The following is a 15,826-nucleotide window of genomic DNA, read 5'->3' on the forward strand; positions in this document are numbered from 1 at the left end:
GGCCCATGCAAATCTCATGTGATTTAACAAGGCCAAGTGCAGGGTCCTGCACCTGGATCCAGGGAACCCCTGGTATCAACACAGGCTGGGAATGCACACACCAAGACCAGCCGTGCCCAGAAGGACTTGGAGGTTCTGGTGGATGAGAGATGGACATGGCCCAGCAATGTGCACTTGGATCCCAGAGAGCCAATTTTATCCTGGGCTGCATCCAAAGCAGTGTGGGCAGCAGGGTGAGGGAGGGGATTCTGCACCTCTGCTTTGTCCTGGTGCAGAGACAGGACAGAGACCCCACTGGAGTACTGCCTCCAGCTCTGGGGTCCCAGCACAGAAAGGACATGGACCTGCTGGAGTGAGTCCAGAGGAGGCCACCAAGATGATTAGAGGAATGGAACACTTGTCCTACAAGGAAAGGCTGAGAGAATTGGAATTGCTCATCTGGAGAAGAGAAGATGTAATTGTGAGTTGCCACTACCTGACGGTAAGCTATAAGGTGGAGAGGGACTTTTTACAAGGGCATGTAGACAGGACAAGGAAGAGCAGCTTTAAACTAAAAGAGGGTAAGTTTAGATTAGGTATAAGGAAGAAATACTTTACTGTGAGGATGATGAGGCACTGGAACAGGTTGCCCGGAGTTGTGGATGCCCCATCCTTGGATGTGTTCAAGGCCAGGCTGGATGGGGCTCTGAGAAACCTGGTCTAGTGGAAGGTGTCTTTGCCCATGCCGGGGGTGGGGGTGAAACTAGATGATCCCAAACCATTCTCTGACACCTACAGAGTTCCAAGAGGCTTTTACGAATATATCACTTAGGACTTACGGAAAAGATTTTTTTTTTCTTTTGTTCTGAGGGATTTGGTGAAGCATTTCCCATACTACTCCTTCCTTTACGTACTTCCTGCATGAAGTCACTATGGACAGCCCCAAGTTCTATACCACCCCACCCCGCAGATGAAATCTGTCATGCCAGGCATTTGCTTCCTCCAGGTGTTCTTCCACCCTACTTTCAAAGATTTCCGTGACTTCTGGTACAGTAACAGCTCAGTTTACTATTTTTAGCATCCCCTAGGACTGAATATTACCTGCAGCATGCAAAAGCAGTGTTACATTTCTCTTCAGTGAGATAGGGAAAAAAGACATACATACATTTATACATATTTATTGTATCTTTTTAAAAGTAGCATTTGCAGTTACTTTTAAGCATTCACCTCTCTTCTGCTTCAAATGTGCACTTATTGAGAGAAACATCTACTGGCTTCCAAGTCCAAGATTAATACCAATAATAATACATGCCAGAATCAAGCTTCATTGCTTGTTGGCAGCTCCTGTCATCAAAACAGTATACAGTAAGAAGAGTGTAGAAAAGGTCTGTGTTAATCATTCAGAAATAGGCTGGGGCTGGATTAGAGTGACCACATCATCTTCTCCAGTTGAAGCACAATTTTCCTGAAGTTCACATTTAATTTTTTTTCGTTTGCATTGAGTAGGTGGACAAGGCAGTTGTTTTTTCTACAGTAGCTTCATAAATTGATAATGTAATTGAGCTATCAGAAAGCGTCCAAGGGAGAGCCACAAGGATGGTGAAGGGTCTGGAGGGGAAGCCTTATGAGGAGGGGCTGAGGTCACTTGGTTTGTTCAGCTTGGAGGAGACTGAGGACAGACCCCATTGTGGTCTTCAACATCCTCAGGAGGGGAAGCAGAAGGGCAGGTACCGATCTCTTCACTCTTGTGACCAGTGAGAGGACTTGAGGAAACAGCATGAAGCTGAGCCAGAGGAGGTTTAGTACAGGTATCAGGAAGAAGCTTCTCACTCAGAGGGTGGCTGGGCACTGGAACAGGCTCCCCAGGGCAGTGGTGACAGCACCAAGCCTGACAGAGTTCAAGAAGTGTTTGGGCAATGCTCTCAGGCACATGGTGTGACTCCTGGGGTGTCCTGTGCAGGGCCAGGAGTTGGACTCGGTGATCCTGATGGGTCCCTTCCAACTCAGCGTATTCTACAATTCATCTACAGGAAAACACTTGCTGTAGACATTTATATTTAGAAATGTCTTCTCTTCATGTAACAACAAGAAAATACTTGAAGTCTGGCATGTAGTTAAGAGAACTGGGAACAAACCAAATTTCATCCTCAGATAAACATACGTAACTACTATAGATTTCAATCTAACCCACGCACAAAGTTTTACACATACTACAAACAGAAACAGAAGGTATCAGCAAAAGACTATTCTTACATTGTTTCAAATTAATTTGCAACTATACAATTTAAATTGTAATATAAAAAGGGAAGGAATATAACAGAACAGGTATGAAGAGAAATATTTTCCAAACTTTTATTTGTGCACATTCATCAGGTGAAAAAGGTAACTTTTACAGCTTCTTTGGTGCCCAATATTCAGCATACAAAAATGTAAAAGACTATTCACAAATAAAACACAAGCTCAAGCTAAAAAAAAAAAAAAAAAGGTCTTAAAAGTAGTGCACATCGTGACAGCTTTGCTTATGAATACACAGAAATTACTGCAAAAATAAATAGAATGTCTTTTTAAAAGCAGCAATTTCATATCTTGTAAACTTCCGTTTTTACAATACAGCACTGTTAAGAGTAAAATCCAAAAGAACTGGAGTCTATACTGTAGCCACGAGCAAGTAAAAGAGTCTGTATTCCTCTGCTATGGTTGGTCCAGTTTTCCTTTTTGCTTTTAGTCCAATGTGCAGCAGTCTTTGAAGGTGCTCGGTTAGGGAACCTAACCATCAAGTGGTGAATTACAAAATTTATTTCCTGCTTTCAAACACGAATGGATAAATCTGTTCAACAGCACTGGCAACAGCCTTTACGTTTGGCCCTGAGACACAATTAAAAAAAAAAAAAAAGGCAGTAGGAAGAGAAAAATCAGGGAATCAGAAATTAAAACAGCAGAATCTTTAAAAAAAACCCTAATATTATTAGCAATCACAACTTCATACCACAGACAAGTTCTCCCCCATTTCTCCTAACTTAACAAAGTTTTTCCCTTCACGTGAAAGTATTTTCTTGTGAGTAAATCTTCAAGATGTCCTACATTTGTCAATGGATAGATTACAATTAAATAATAGTGTCATTTAATTTCATAACAACATGGCTGTTTTTCAATTTACTGGCTTAAACAGTCCAAGGAAGAGGCTGAGTGGCAGAGGTAAAATAAGTTACTTTACTTATGTCCATCTTCTAGGAATTTGTATTTCTTCAAGCCTAGCCACTTTTAGCTCATTTTAAAAACCTACCAACGAAAGCTACTGTTAAATAATGCTGGATTTAACTGAAGTTAACATTTCAAGCAAGGTTATTTTAGGTTTGAAAATTATAGACTATTACTCTCTATCCCTGGTTTTGCAAATAGCTTCATCATTGATCTTAGGACAAAACTGGCAAGCCAGGGAATGGTTTTATCATCTCAGGATGATGCATATGAAGGTTATCTAACATGATCTACGAGTACCCAGGCAAAGAAAAGGATAAGTGTCCTAGCAATGCTTTCTGGTGGTACCAGACCACTTTATGCAATGAAAAATTAAGATTGCAAAGAAGTGAGCAGTAACATGCCAGAAGGTCTTAATTCTGGATTGAAGCTTGGTGATGCAGAAAAAGGATAACAGAAATTTTTCGCATACTTTAATGAGTAGGAGCTCAGGGTTTTTGTAACCCCACTTTAGACTTCAAAAGTTTCTTCCAAGTATAGAGAAATGTTCGAAATGACTCCCAAAAACAAAACTCAATCATAAGTTACTTAAGTAATTACTGTTTTATGTGCTCAGTAAGAATGCAAAAGGACAAGAATAGGATTCTTCCTGTATTTTCAAACTGGTCGAGTGAAGCACTCAGCCAAAACAAGCCTGGTGAAAGATACTTGTCTTCTGGGTAGATACTGCACCCTCTTTAAATTTGGCTGCTATTAGAAAAGAAAGTTCTCAGGAAAGGAGAAGCCTTCAAAAATGAGAATACAGTAGGCAAATAGTTCCAGAAAAAAAAATCTACTCTCTCTAAGGCTGAAGAGATGTAAAAACTGGATTATCATTCTATGGCATATAAGAGAAGGAAAAAATGAAACAAAATAACACAACCCCCCTAAACAACCCCCTCATTTCTCATTTTGGAGTCAAAGAAACAATACTTCTTTCTATTACATACTAGTGATTTTTATTATCTTTTACAAAAGTTAACAAAATCTTTTTATGCTTGTCCCATGAAAAGAACCCACCTTCCTGGCTTTTTTGTAACATTTCTAATTATGTATCTCAAATAAAATTCTCTGAGTCAGAGGTATTACAAGTACTAGTACTACAGAAAACAGGAATCTTTAAAAGAAACCTCATCTGAACCCACTTGAGAAGAAGTGCACCAAGGCTGAAAAGCAATTTAAAACATTTTTAGAATAAGAAGTGTGAAACTCTGGACAATTTTTTTCCTCTAAAAGAAAGGCAAAGCAGAAGCCTACAAGATCAATAGAGGCCTGAGTTAATTTTTCAAACTCACTGCAACAACTAAACTAGAAGGATGCAAAACTTCTATGTTTAACATATTTTCCTTCCTATTTGAAAGGAAAATTCTGAAAATATGAAAGTGATTTTGTAAGCAACGATTTAATAAGAATCTTACAGAGAAGCTAAATCTCATTAGGAGGCTGACAAGACATGCTGAGGGCTTTTTATTACTGCAGTGATACTAAGGCTTCTTTATTTCAAATTTAGTTTCTAGTTTTGCTTAGACCAGTTGCACTCTTCTGAACATACACTGTAACCTTGAAGTACTTTTTAGCCCTTCATTTTTAGATTACTGAATCTGGTGGAAGTTTGGTTCTCTAGAAAACACTGCTTCCAATATCTTGTGGGAAATGTTCTGCATAAACACAGTAATTTGTTAAGGAATTAAGATGTTGAAAAAAAAATAAATCCTTACCCAGCCTCTGAACCAGTAGCTGAACCCTAACAACTGCAAGAATAATTCTTGCTAAAGTGATAAACAATGATTTTTTTGGCTCTGTAGCAAAAACCTGACTTCTTGTACCTGGACACCAGTGGTGGACATCTCACAAGCAAACAAAAAAGAGAATGAAAAATGAAAATGATGAAGAGAGATAAAAATGGCATGGCCTCTCTAAGACCCAGGACAATCGTGTCTCTGATTACATGGGAAAAATCACTGATGCCAATAATTCGGTGGTGGTTCTCCTAGCTGAGCTTCAACAGAAGAGAGCACAAGTCCGAAGAACTGGACATATTTTGTCAGCTTATGACAAAATGCTATGCTATACCTTTGAGTTTCCATAAATCTGCAGTTTGGAAATATGTATTTATGAAAGGGATGTTAATGCTAAATGCAGTGTAATTAACACCTCTACAAACCGAAGAAAGAAGAAAATTCAAGTATTTAAAGAAACAATAATTACTCACACTCTTAAGTGCTATCTTACTTTTGGTTTCATTAAAAAAACAGACTGTGTACATTCAGTCTAACTAATTTTTTGAACCTATCAATAATAACACTTGCCCTACAACTCTTCTGGCACTTTCACTCAAAAACAAACTAGGTGCTAGCAGGGGAAACAAAATATTTTCAACATTATCTTTTGACTCTTAAACATCTTGCTTTCCCAAACCTACTGGCTCTAAAGTTAAATATTCCCAACAAGTTAAATATTTATTTTTTGACATTAAAATACCTGTAACTGTGATACTGCCTGTGGAAAAAATCTGTAAGGTAGCTCTGAGAGATTTTATTCTGTAACACACGGCAGGATGAAGTTCTGGTTCATAACTAGAAAACAAAATGAAAAGTAAAAAAGAGAGATCTAGAACTGAAAAATAAAAGCTTAAGAAAGGATGAAAATTCTTAAAAATCTTACGTACCTCGCATGAGGTCTGTTATTCTTTGTAAATTCTGGCAATCTGATCTCAAAGGGCATGTTGCACACTGCTAAAACATTCACAACTTTAAAATCTGTGAAAATTACCTTTTCAAAAGAAAGGGAAAAAAAGACATTAGAAATTTACTTTACAGCAAGTCAGATGCATGGGTTGCAAAAAAATAAAAAGACAAGGATACTACTTAGAATATTTTGATGAGTCAAAATTAGAACCTTGAGATTGATGCCTTTCTAATAGGCATCTAAAGAGCAGTTAATGGACTCAGATCATTTACATTTACATTTATATCCTTCTGTGGTAGAGTAACTGCTGAACTAGATACCTCACAGCTGTATCATGGTCACTACAGCAGTATGGTTACAGTACTGTTTAAGGATGAGACACAGAAACAACTCAAACTGCTGTACTAAACACCTCCCCGCTCAAAAGAAACTAACAGCTCATGGAGCATCAAAGTAAGCAGAGACAAAGCTTAAATATTGTTGTGAACTTCTTTAATGCCTTGTTGCTATACACCATCTCCATTAAAGCTAAGAATAAGAAAAAAGCTGACAACTGTTTTGCTTTAAGTGTCCAGTGGCCAGTAGAGCAAACTGGTTTTCTACCCTGCAATTTTCTAAAACCCAACTCAAATGACTTGAATAACTTTCAGTTATTCTTTACTACAGACACTTTAGATGACAACAAAATAGCCAAAAGACAACTGCTATATAATGAAACTGCACTGCTGAGAGGTCAGTGTTGGCAGTGTCACTGGGAAACTTTTGCTCATTTTCTGAGATTGCCTAAACTTTAAATGGTCATTCTTCTTCAATCTGTACTTTTTAGAAAGATATTAGAAAGAAGCAACTTAGCCTTAAATCAACTTAATCTTCAAATATAAACTGCTCACTTTATGACAAAACTTGGTGTGTCCACCCTGGAAGTACTGTGAAACTCACTGACTTAATAGTCCATTCCAGCTTTAGAGAGCTGGGTCCAAAGTACACATTTGTGACAGTATGAGTGTCACATTTTGCTGGGGTCTGATGCAGCATTACCAGACTGCAAGCACTGCCTTTATGTGCTATAATCAAAAGTAGTTTCTCCCTGAAAATGACAGCTACTGTGTCTATTTAATTGTCCGTCCCTAAACTGAACCTGTGTGAAAACAGCAGAACAGACTATCAGGAAGTTTTAGAGCACTTAAGTGGTTCATGTTGCTGTTTTTCAACCCTTACTGTGAAATGCAAGTGGTGTTCCTGACTGGTAATGTTAACCCAAACCCAGATAAAAGAGGATGTTTCCTGTCCCAAGTATTTTATTTGGCTTATTTCCAGCTGTGCAACATGACAGTGCAGGAGCACTTTTTTTCCTTCCTCTTTAATTTAAAAGGCTCAAACTTGCCCTTATTAAGATGGAAATATATCTGCTATTCCATCAGTGCTGAGTGAAAATTACGTTCAAATTACAGTAAAGTTTCAGAATTTTCCAAATAAATCTTTTGAGATATTGTAAATTCTATCTAAGACACATCTGTGGGTGGTTCACATATTAAACAAATTTTGTTGTTCATTATCCAGTGAAGAAGCACTGCTCTGAGCTGCCAAACAAAACTCAAATCCACAAAACAAAACAGCTTCTCTTTAACCAGCATCTGGAAAATGTATTCTGACACAAAAAGGGCATCTGAGTGAAAACACATTAACTGCTAAGTCATTATGCTCCCTCTTCTTTGTTTCTTTCTAAAAAATTAACTACCAGCATTGCTTGAGTCATGCAAGTCCTTTTTCATCAGAATTACCTGAAAACCTAGTTTCTGTAGACTACGAGCTAGTCGTCTGGCACCAAATTTAGCTTCTTCTTCACTATAAAGGAGAAAGAAAAAGATCTAACATTAACAGAAATAGAGTGTATAGTTATGCACACACACCACAACAGCTACTCAGACGACAAAATGAACCATTATATAATGTAGCACATCAACCATGATCTCATGGACAGCCTTCACTTCATCCTACTGTAAGTATTTTAACTAGATAGACATTCCAATGTTTCATACCCTGTTTAAAGACTATCTTGGCACTTGGTCCCAGCTGAAGTGAGAGGCATGTTATAATAATACATGATTTTAAGTACCCTTAACAGATAAATAAGGTTATGGGTAGTCTGGAGTTAACATCCTGAACAATCCTCTTTAATTTTGGAACAGAGATCATACACAGAAAGTATGCAAATTTACTATTTTACCTTACTTTGAAATGCAAACATATCTTAAAGGAATTTAGCTCTTAAGAATTTAGTGAGTGTCAGTATCTGAACTGAGTCTGCTTTTGCTTCTTTCCAGTCCCTCAACACTGTAAAACTTGATTAAATTCAGGTGGGGTTTTGTGAAAAAAATAAAGAGATATCCTCAGGAAAGGTCATCCCTTCCCAAGTCTCAGCTTCTAGCTAAACACATAGAATTCTTAAAGGCTCCTCAAATCTCTTTAGGATTTTCTTAATAAGGCAGCTTTCCCTGCTGCTCTCCCAAGAAGGCTAAACTGATGTTTAAGATTTCAACACTGTCTAAGGCCAGCACTTCACATGGAAAACTGCCCAAATACGTAGCTTGACAAGGGTCTACATGTGATCCAGTGTGAGCCAATCTAAGCAGCAGCAAGTACCACCTCTTCGTCATTTACAATGTTGTGTTTAAAAATACAAAAGGATTTAGAGCTAGAGAAAGAATCTTCAGGAACTCACCTTGTGGCTCCTGTGCAAATAACTTTTCCTGAGGACCAAATTGTGGCCGTAATCCTAGGTTTCCTAAGCTTCATTAAAACCTTCTAAAAAAGAAAAGTAGAAAAATTGGAAATTAGCAGTAATTCAATTTCATACTAGAAAAAAACCCAAAAACAGTTACCCAAATCAACTAAGGTTACACTAAAACTCCCTTTAGTTTTGGTAGGCTTGAACTGCTCCTTCATCTCTTTCAGTAATTAAAAAACCCTAGCTCCTGAGAAGAGCAGAATAAGCATGAAATAGCCACTGTTTCAATGTACACTAAATAGATTAAATGAAGACATTTTTCAGTGAATAAAAAGCTGGAAACTATAAGCATCATGCAGATTATTTTCTTATTACAGTGTTTTGATATTGCTGACTCCTTATCAAGATATATTTTCTTGACACAGCCATCAAATTTTGGGAGGCAAAACAGACCCTGAGGTGTAAAATGCCTCATACCTTGTACACAATATTCACCTCACCAAGAGCTGTCTCCTGAGACAGCATTTCATCACACCCATTACTGTACAAGTAGTGTATTAGTGACTAAATAACTACAGCAAGAGAAATAGAGAAAGAAAATTCTGCTTTTCTCTATCCACCATACACAAGTATTAGGCAGAAGAATGTTTAACTTAAGGAACATTTCTAAGAACAGATAATTGAGATATGCTGAATCTCTTACCCCAACATCACGCTTGTATATCACATTTGCTCCCTCTAATGCAATCTTCCTCAAGTTTAAATGGCATCTTGTTCTAAAAACACACACTACATTTGTGATTAAAATGTCCAGTGCAACATCACTGTCCGCATCCATTGGGGTGATTTACAACTCAGTTTTCCCACCAGCTCACCACGAAGATCACATCCTGAGAAGCAAAAATGATAAAATTAAACATACCAATAGAAAATTGCCTATCAATGCCATTGTATATATTTGCCCCTTAAAAGAGACAGGAAGCAGAAGTCCCTACACTCTGACTCGTTTAACAATGTGCATGGAGTGGGAGGTCTGCATCCTTTGTGCTAGAAAATAGGTAATTTGTTCTAAGCTATGTTGCCAGACTTAACAGAAATGAAGTACATATACACATATATAAGAGTATTTTAAATTGCCAGTTAAATATGTTACAATTCTTACTAAGTATATTAAGACACTGTAAAGATTACTGAAACTTCTTCCATAGCTCCAGTGGATAATCTTTCCTCAGGTCGTTTGAGGATGTCATTAGACACCTCAGGAAAATATACTTTTGTGGCTGCTGAAGTTGATAATTCTGAATAGTTTGAAATTTGCATTGGAATGGATGAGCCTATGAATAACTTTGAACTAACACTGGTTACACAAACTGCAGTCTGTAGACAGCCTGTTACCACAACTTTCCCATCTTCGTCCAGCACTCTTGGCCTATCTCTCCCAACAACAGCTTACAGCAAACTATGCAAGGTGTCCTGGTGGCAGCACCAGCCTGGGCTGGCCCACAGGAAGGCACTGTAGGGGCAGAGTGAGACAGAATGTTTCTGAGGAAAAGCACAGGTAACTGTGAAGGCACTGCATGGCTGCCCAGTGCACGCACTGCAAACCTAGGGCACCAGGAAGCACCCAGGCTGCCCACGCACACCAAAGATGACATTCCTCACACACACCTCAGCTAGGAAAGAGAATCCTAACATTGGCAGCTGGGCTACCACTCATCTCAGCCCAACATCCCTTCTGTAACCATACAAAGCCAAGACAGCAGGCATCTCAAACAGATCTCAGGTGAAGAAATGTGAAGGGACAAGAGCAAAATCATTGGTATACAGTGAAACGGACTTATATAAGCATTTTAGCAGTGTTTCATCCAAAATAAACAAAAAGAAAAGCAAAGAACCTAATCAAAGAAAAATTGTCACATATGTGAAATGCTCCACATGGTCATTGCCATGGGAGAAGCAGGACACTGTGCATTAAGAACAATAACAAACCTAACAGACTATGATGTATTTATATAACTTTAAATGTTTTTGCCTTAAATTCTATATTAGAAATCTTCAATATACAACATTAATGTTATTGTCAGTACTTTCATCTGACTGTGCCTTCCTAAACATCGTGTTATAATCTGTAATCAAGAACTCAAGGTACCTTTAACTATCACTCTCTGACAACACAGAAGTAACAAACTACATGGCAGATGTGCACAGCATACTGGGTCAGCTGCTGTGGTGGTTACTGCTTACACTCTGCAGCTTGTTCCCTGCTGAAAGAATTATTCTGTAATTGTTGGCTTGTCCAATACAAGAAAAGGCAAGATGAATGATAATACAGAAAAGAGATGAAGAAACAGCAAGAGGAAAACAGAAAAACCAAAGGTTACATGTGGGGGTGGAGGGAATGCAGGCAAAGAAGAGAACAAACAGTAACTAATTAGTACTCCCAGATCCCTCTTTTAATCTTTTTTATTGAACCAAGAATTACATGAATCCTCAAAGTTAGAAATTACTTATTCCATCTGGTTTTGATGGACTACTACAGATTGGGCAAGTAATTTATGGCACCAGATCCAAAGATAGCACATGTGCAGATTTTGAATGGCATGCAGGCAGGGCCAGCATGGAGCTGGAACCCATGGCATCTTCAGAGAGGCATTTGTTTTCCACCCTGGCCTCAACTCCTGGCTCTTGCTGAGTTCATTTACTGGAACCCAGGTCTCCTAATTATCAGCAAGCATCTGCTGGCACACTCAGCCTCTACATTCTGAAAGAACATCAGTGTCGTGCATAACACCATTGAAAGGTTGCTAACATCTAGGCAAACCATAGTATTGTATGATAATGTCCCCATAAAACATGGCTTATCTTAAAAAGATCCAAGGAGAAAAGTCATGTGCTCATTCAGAACAAAGGAAACAGTGGTTGAAAAGAGAGGAAAATTACAATTTAAAAAGAAAAGATCTATTATTAAGGCAAAAAGGCGGCTGTGGAGCTGTCAGTAACAATGTTTTCAGCAATTACAATGTATCTTGGTTAGAAGTACAATCTACTTGCATAGATATTAAGAGGAGAAAAATTACACCTATTACAGTGGTGTGCCCCCATTTTAATTAGCCATGTTCTGAAAGCTCAAGACAACAGATACTAATGGAGGGGCTTTTTAATTTGAAATTGTATATATTACCACAACAATTTTGAAGACACACATTCCTATGAAGCACACAAATACAACGTAAAACTCTTCCAAGGCATGGTTTGGAAAGAATGAGTAAATCAAAATGTTTCTAAGCTTGGATACTTGTGATCCAAGCAGTAAGCAAGTGTTAGCACATCACAGCCTTTGATTTAAGCATTCATTTTAATGTGTCACACCTTACTTACAAGAGAAGATGTCCTGTTACCTTTTTTTCAGAAGCCTTAAATAACTTCAGATTCAGAGGAACCATGAGAACAAAACCAACTTAAACTTTCTTAAAGAATAAAAATACATGGGCTACATAAAAAAAGGAACATGTTTACAAAAAAAGGTCTAACAATGTCCAAGAAAGAAAGATGTTGCTCTTATTTACACATATCTCCAGCAAGCATGACCAGCTGGAACATTCTGATCCTCCTCTTTCCCAGCTGTCTCTTGTATTCTCTTCTATTCATACGCGCTACCATAGCACTGATTGTTATTTCCCAAAACCTGAATTTCTGCATTTCCGTATCTTTTCTGCAAAATGGGGAAAATACCGTTCCTTACATATAAGCTTATTTATATTCCATACTTATGCAGTTACACTTGCAGAACAGAGAGCCTGAGTAGAAACTGAACATCTGTTTTTTTCCAGTTCTAGATTTGCAAATGCTTAAGTTGATTTTATTGAGCTCAGCTTAGGTTTTGTTGATTAATTTTGCCTTTTGAAGTTTCTCTCATCTGAACTGTAGAATTTTGGCAGTCTAAATCTCATTTCTAAAATGATATTTTGCCAGTTAATGTTAATTAATAATAGGTTAAAACTGAAAATAATTTGTCTACATGTACAGCATTTATTTTAAATTATGTACTTCATTTGACTTTATCCGACAGAAGAAACTAGCTAACTTTGATTTCAAGTTGTTTTGCACCATTGATAACACAATTTATCCCGACAGAGGAAACAAGTTTAAATACATCTCTGCAGAAGTTTGCATTATTTTGTTTTAAAAGGGAAATTTTAGAAGATTGTTTTTTCTTTTCAACATAGATTTCAGGGATACATCTGGAATATTACCCTAAGAAGGAAAAAAAAAAGAAGAAAAAAAAAAAAGTAGCTAGATTAAGCATGATAATTAACACAAAAATAAAAACAACAAAAGCTAATGCAAGGATATTTGAGACTGTAATGTATCTTACTGAAACTAGAGAAACTCCACAGAATAAGAAATATTTTGGAGGGAGGAATGAACACCAGAGTTCTTAAAGGATTACTTCTACATCCACTGTTAGAATCATAGACATGCTATTTTAGATACTCTATAAACACACATTAAGACAAAACACCCTGCACGGAAATCTTACAACCTTAAAAAAGCCAGCACTCTGTCTTCAGAAAGTTCCAAACCAACCACAGCACCATCATCAAAGAAAAAGAAAGGCACTTGGGACGGGATATATAAACAAAGTATTATTTTAAGCTCTTGACTACCTCTGATTCAATAAACTCGGAGCTATAAAGGTAGATGGGGGATATCTAACAATGGTTATGTTAATGTCAGAACAGTTTAATAAACACCTTTTTCACCAGCAGTCTAAGTATAAGCAACTTCTACTGGTTATTTTTAACCTTTCTCCAAAGCAGTTCACAAACTGACCAACTCCACAAACAATTCCAACAGCCCAGCTGAAGGGATATTGGTCACTATTGTGTCAGTAGACATTTGTCAAACTAATGCCTGAAAGGAATCTTTGAAGAAATTAACATGAAACTCTACAGGACGTTTCCATACAAGAATGGAGAACAAATAAAGCCTGTCAGGAACGGGGAGAGATGATTACATCCTTCCATTCTAGATGTACTTGTGTTTAGCCCCTCAGGAAAGGGGTCCATATGAAACCCTGGAGGTGAGAGACCTCTGAAATCTGCTTGAATCCCTAGACAAAGTATGGTCACAGTGGCTGGTGAATGACTCCCCAAAAACCAAGAGCAACATAGCTACTACCATTGGTGCTAAACATCCTCTGCTCCAAACAACTTCCTTAGTTCCAGCCACTGAGCTAGTGGGGCATGCTTTTACTTTCTGTTGCAATGGCAAGTTAAATTGTGCCTAAAGCAAAAGGCCATCTTGAAGCTACTATTCTCACCTTTCAGGATCTGCAGAGTCATGACTATTTATATTTTGGAGGAGAAAATTTTTAAATATGTGCAAAGCCAGTATCAAAGCACGGATTTGTTCAATTGGATCCATCCACAGAGTGATACTATCAGCTATATCATAAGCAAGTAGGACTTCAGTCCTGCTCTTGGATAAGCCTACTGCATCTCCTTGGGGTCGTCCAACACAAATCCATTTGCAGGAATAAAACCAAACAGTGTATAGAGCAAGACAAGAAGGCATATTTTAAATAATTCATAACACGCCATTTTCCTCAAATCTTTCTCTCATCAAAAGGCCCATTCATATTCAAAGCAAGATGCACTTGAACTCAAGTTTGTGCCATCTTTCTCTTAGAACATCTAGGAATACCTGAATGCCAGGCATTAAGAAGAATCCTTTTGATCGCTATAATACATGGAAAATCATCATAAGCAAACAAAAGGCCAACAAATTCAGTGGCCATTCCAAAATGATGAAACGTCATAGGAAAAGTAAAAATGTTTAGCTGAAACGAAGTATTTTAAGGCAACGGATAAGCCTCTCACCCCCTCTCAGTCAAACATTTTTACCATTTGCGCGCCCCAGGTGAGGAAACACGAGTACCCTTCCTATTCCCGCTGCTGGGAATCTCACTCAAAGCCCTACACGCAACAGTGCCACAACGCTCCGGTCAACAACTATTTCTTCTCCCCCCTCAACCCCAGCCCGAAACTTCTGCGGCCAGCACGGCACAAACAAAGCGCAGGCAGCGAGGCGGCCTGGCCACGCCGAGCTCCGCCGCTCGGCAGCGCCGGCTTGTGCGGACATCGGCCGCCGCAGGGCACGGGGCAGCCACAAAGCCCTCGGGGCCGGGCGCGGGCCGGCCGGGCTTGTCGGGGAACGGGCCGTTCCCCCGCAGGATGCCCTGCCTCTTCCTCCCCCTCCCTGCCCCGGCGGCCCCGGCCACGCACACCCTCCCGCCCCGGGCGCGATCGGCGGGAGGCACCGGCAGGGCCGCGGCGAGGCGGGGTAGGCCCCGCGCCGCCTCTCTCACCTCGGCCGGGCAGGGGTGGCGGAGGAGGGGGGCGGGAGGCGGGGGTTCAACGGCGGCGGCGGCTCCTGCCGGGCCGGGCCCGCGGACCCGAGACGGCGGCGAGGGGGGGAGGGAGGAGGAGGAGGAGGAGCGCGGCCCGTAGGCGGGCGGCGGCCGTTACCGTGCGGGCGGGCGGCCGGGCGGCGGTCGAGACAGGGCGGGACAGGGCGCAGCGCGGTGCCGGTCGGTGGGTGCCGGTCGCCCGGCGGCGTTCCGGGTGCTGGGCCGATTCCCAGCGACAATAAACATCCCCCAGCGCCGCGGGCATAGACGCGGCGCGGCTAGAGCGGCCGCCGGAAGTCACGGCGGCGGAGGGAGGGAGCGAGGAGGGAGGGAGGAGAGAGGGAGGGGGCCGCGCTTGCAGCGCTTCCGCTGTCGTCCGCCCGCCCCGGCCCTGCGGAACAGCCCGGGACGGGCCCGCGGAACGCGGCTCCGCACGGAATCACAAAGCAGGACAAGTGATTCCCGCAGTGGCTGATCTGGTCCGACCTTCCTGCTCAGGCAGGGTCGTCCCACAGCACATGGCACAGGATTGTGTCCTGATCATTCCCGAGTGTCTCTAGTGAAGGACACTCCACATCCTCTCTGGACAACCTGTTCCAGTGCTCTGTCACCCACACAGTGAAGAAGTTCTTCATCATGTTCAGCTGGAACTTCTGTGCATCAGTTTCTGCCATGTCTGTCTTGTGATCTAAAGCTTGTAAAACTAGTAACAGGCTTCAGGCTGCCACGTCCAAGGCAGCGCCTTTGCCTGCGAAGCCGCCGGGGAGCTGCTGCAGTTTTCA

General features: G+C 40.4%; 1 protein-coding gene across 2 annotated transcripts; it reads right to left on the reverse strand.

Annotated features, from left to right (window-relative positions):
- Window positions 1-1,141: 1,141 nt before the first annotated feature.
- TBPL1 (TATA-box binding protein like 1) lies at window positions 1,142-15,353 on the reverse strand. 2 transcript variants are annotated; one of them, XM_015623141.3, is made up of 7 exons: window positions 15,163-15,353; window positions 9,336-9,522; window positions 8,627-8,709; window positions 7,686-7,749; window positions 5,885-5,988; window positions 5,698-5,792; window positions 1,142-2,844 (listed from the first exon to the last, which is right to left on the reverse strand). In XM_015623141.3, the coding sequence occupies exons 2-7, from the start codon at window positions 9,468-9,470 to the stop codon at window positions 2,774-2,776; spliced, it is 552 nt and encodes a 183-aa protein (XP_015478627.1). In that variant the 5' UTR covers window positions 9,471-9,522; window positions 15,163-15,353; the 3' UTR covers window positions 1,142-2,773. The 2 variants fall into 2 exon arrangements, with proteins under 2 accessions (XP_015478627.1, XP_015478628.1); XM_015623142.2 differs by lacking the exon at window positions 15,163-15,353 and adding an exon at window positions 15,003-15,020.
- Between the last annotated feature and the right edge of the window lie 473 nt (window positions 15,354-15,826).

The sequence above is a fragment of the Parus major genome, chromosome 3 (genome assembly GCF_001522545.3).
Source record: "Parus major isolate Abel chromosome 3, Parus_major1.1, whole genome shotgun sequence".
Classification (NCBI taxonomy): Eukaryota; Metazoa; Chordata; class Aves; order Passeriformes; family Paridae; genus Parus; species Parus major.

Coding starts and splice junctions, on each gene's coding strand:
- TBPL1 (XM_015623141.3), bottom strand. CDS start 9,470: ATGGATGCGGACAGTGATGTTGCACTGGACATTTTAATCACAAATGTA. Junction 5,989..7,685: donor TACAGAAACTAGGTTTTCAG/GTAATTCTGATG, acceptor TCTTTTGAAAAG/GTAATTTTCACAGATTTTAA. Junction 5,793..5,884: donor AATAACAGACCTCATGCGAG/GTACGTAAGATT, acceptor TTTGTTTTCTAG/TTATGAACCAGAACTTCATC.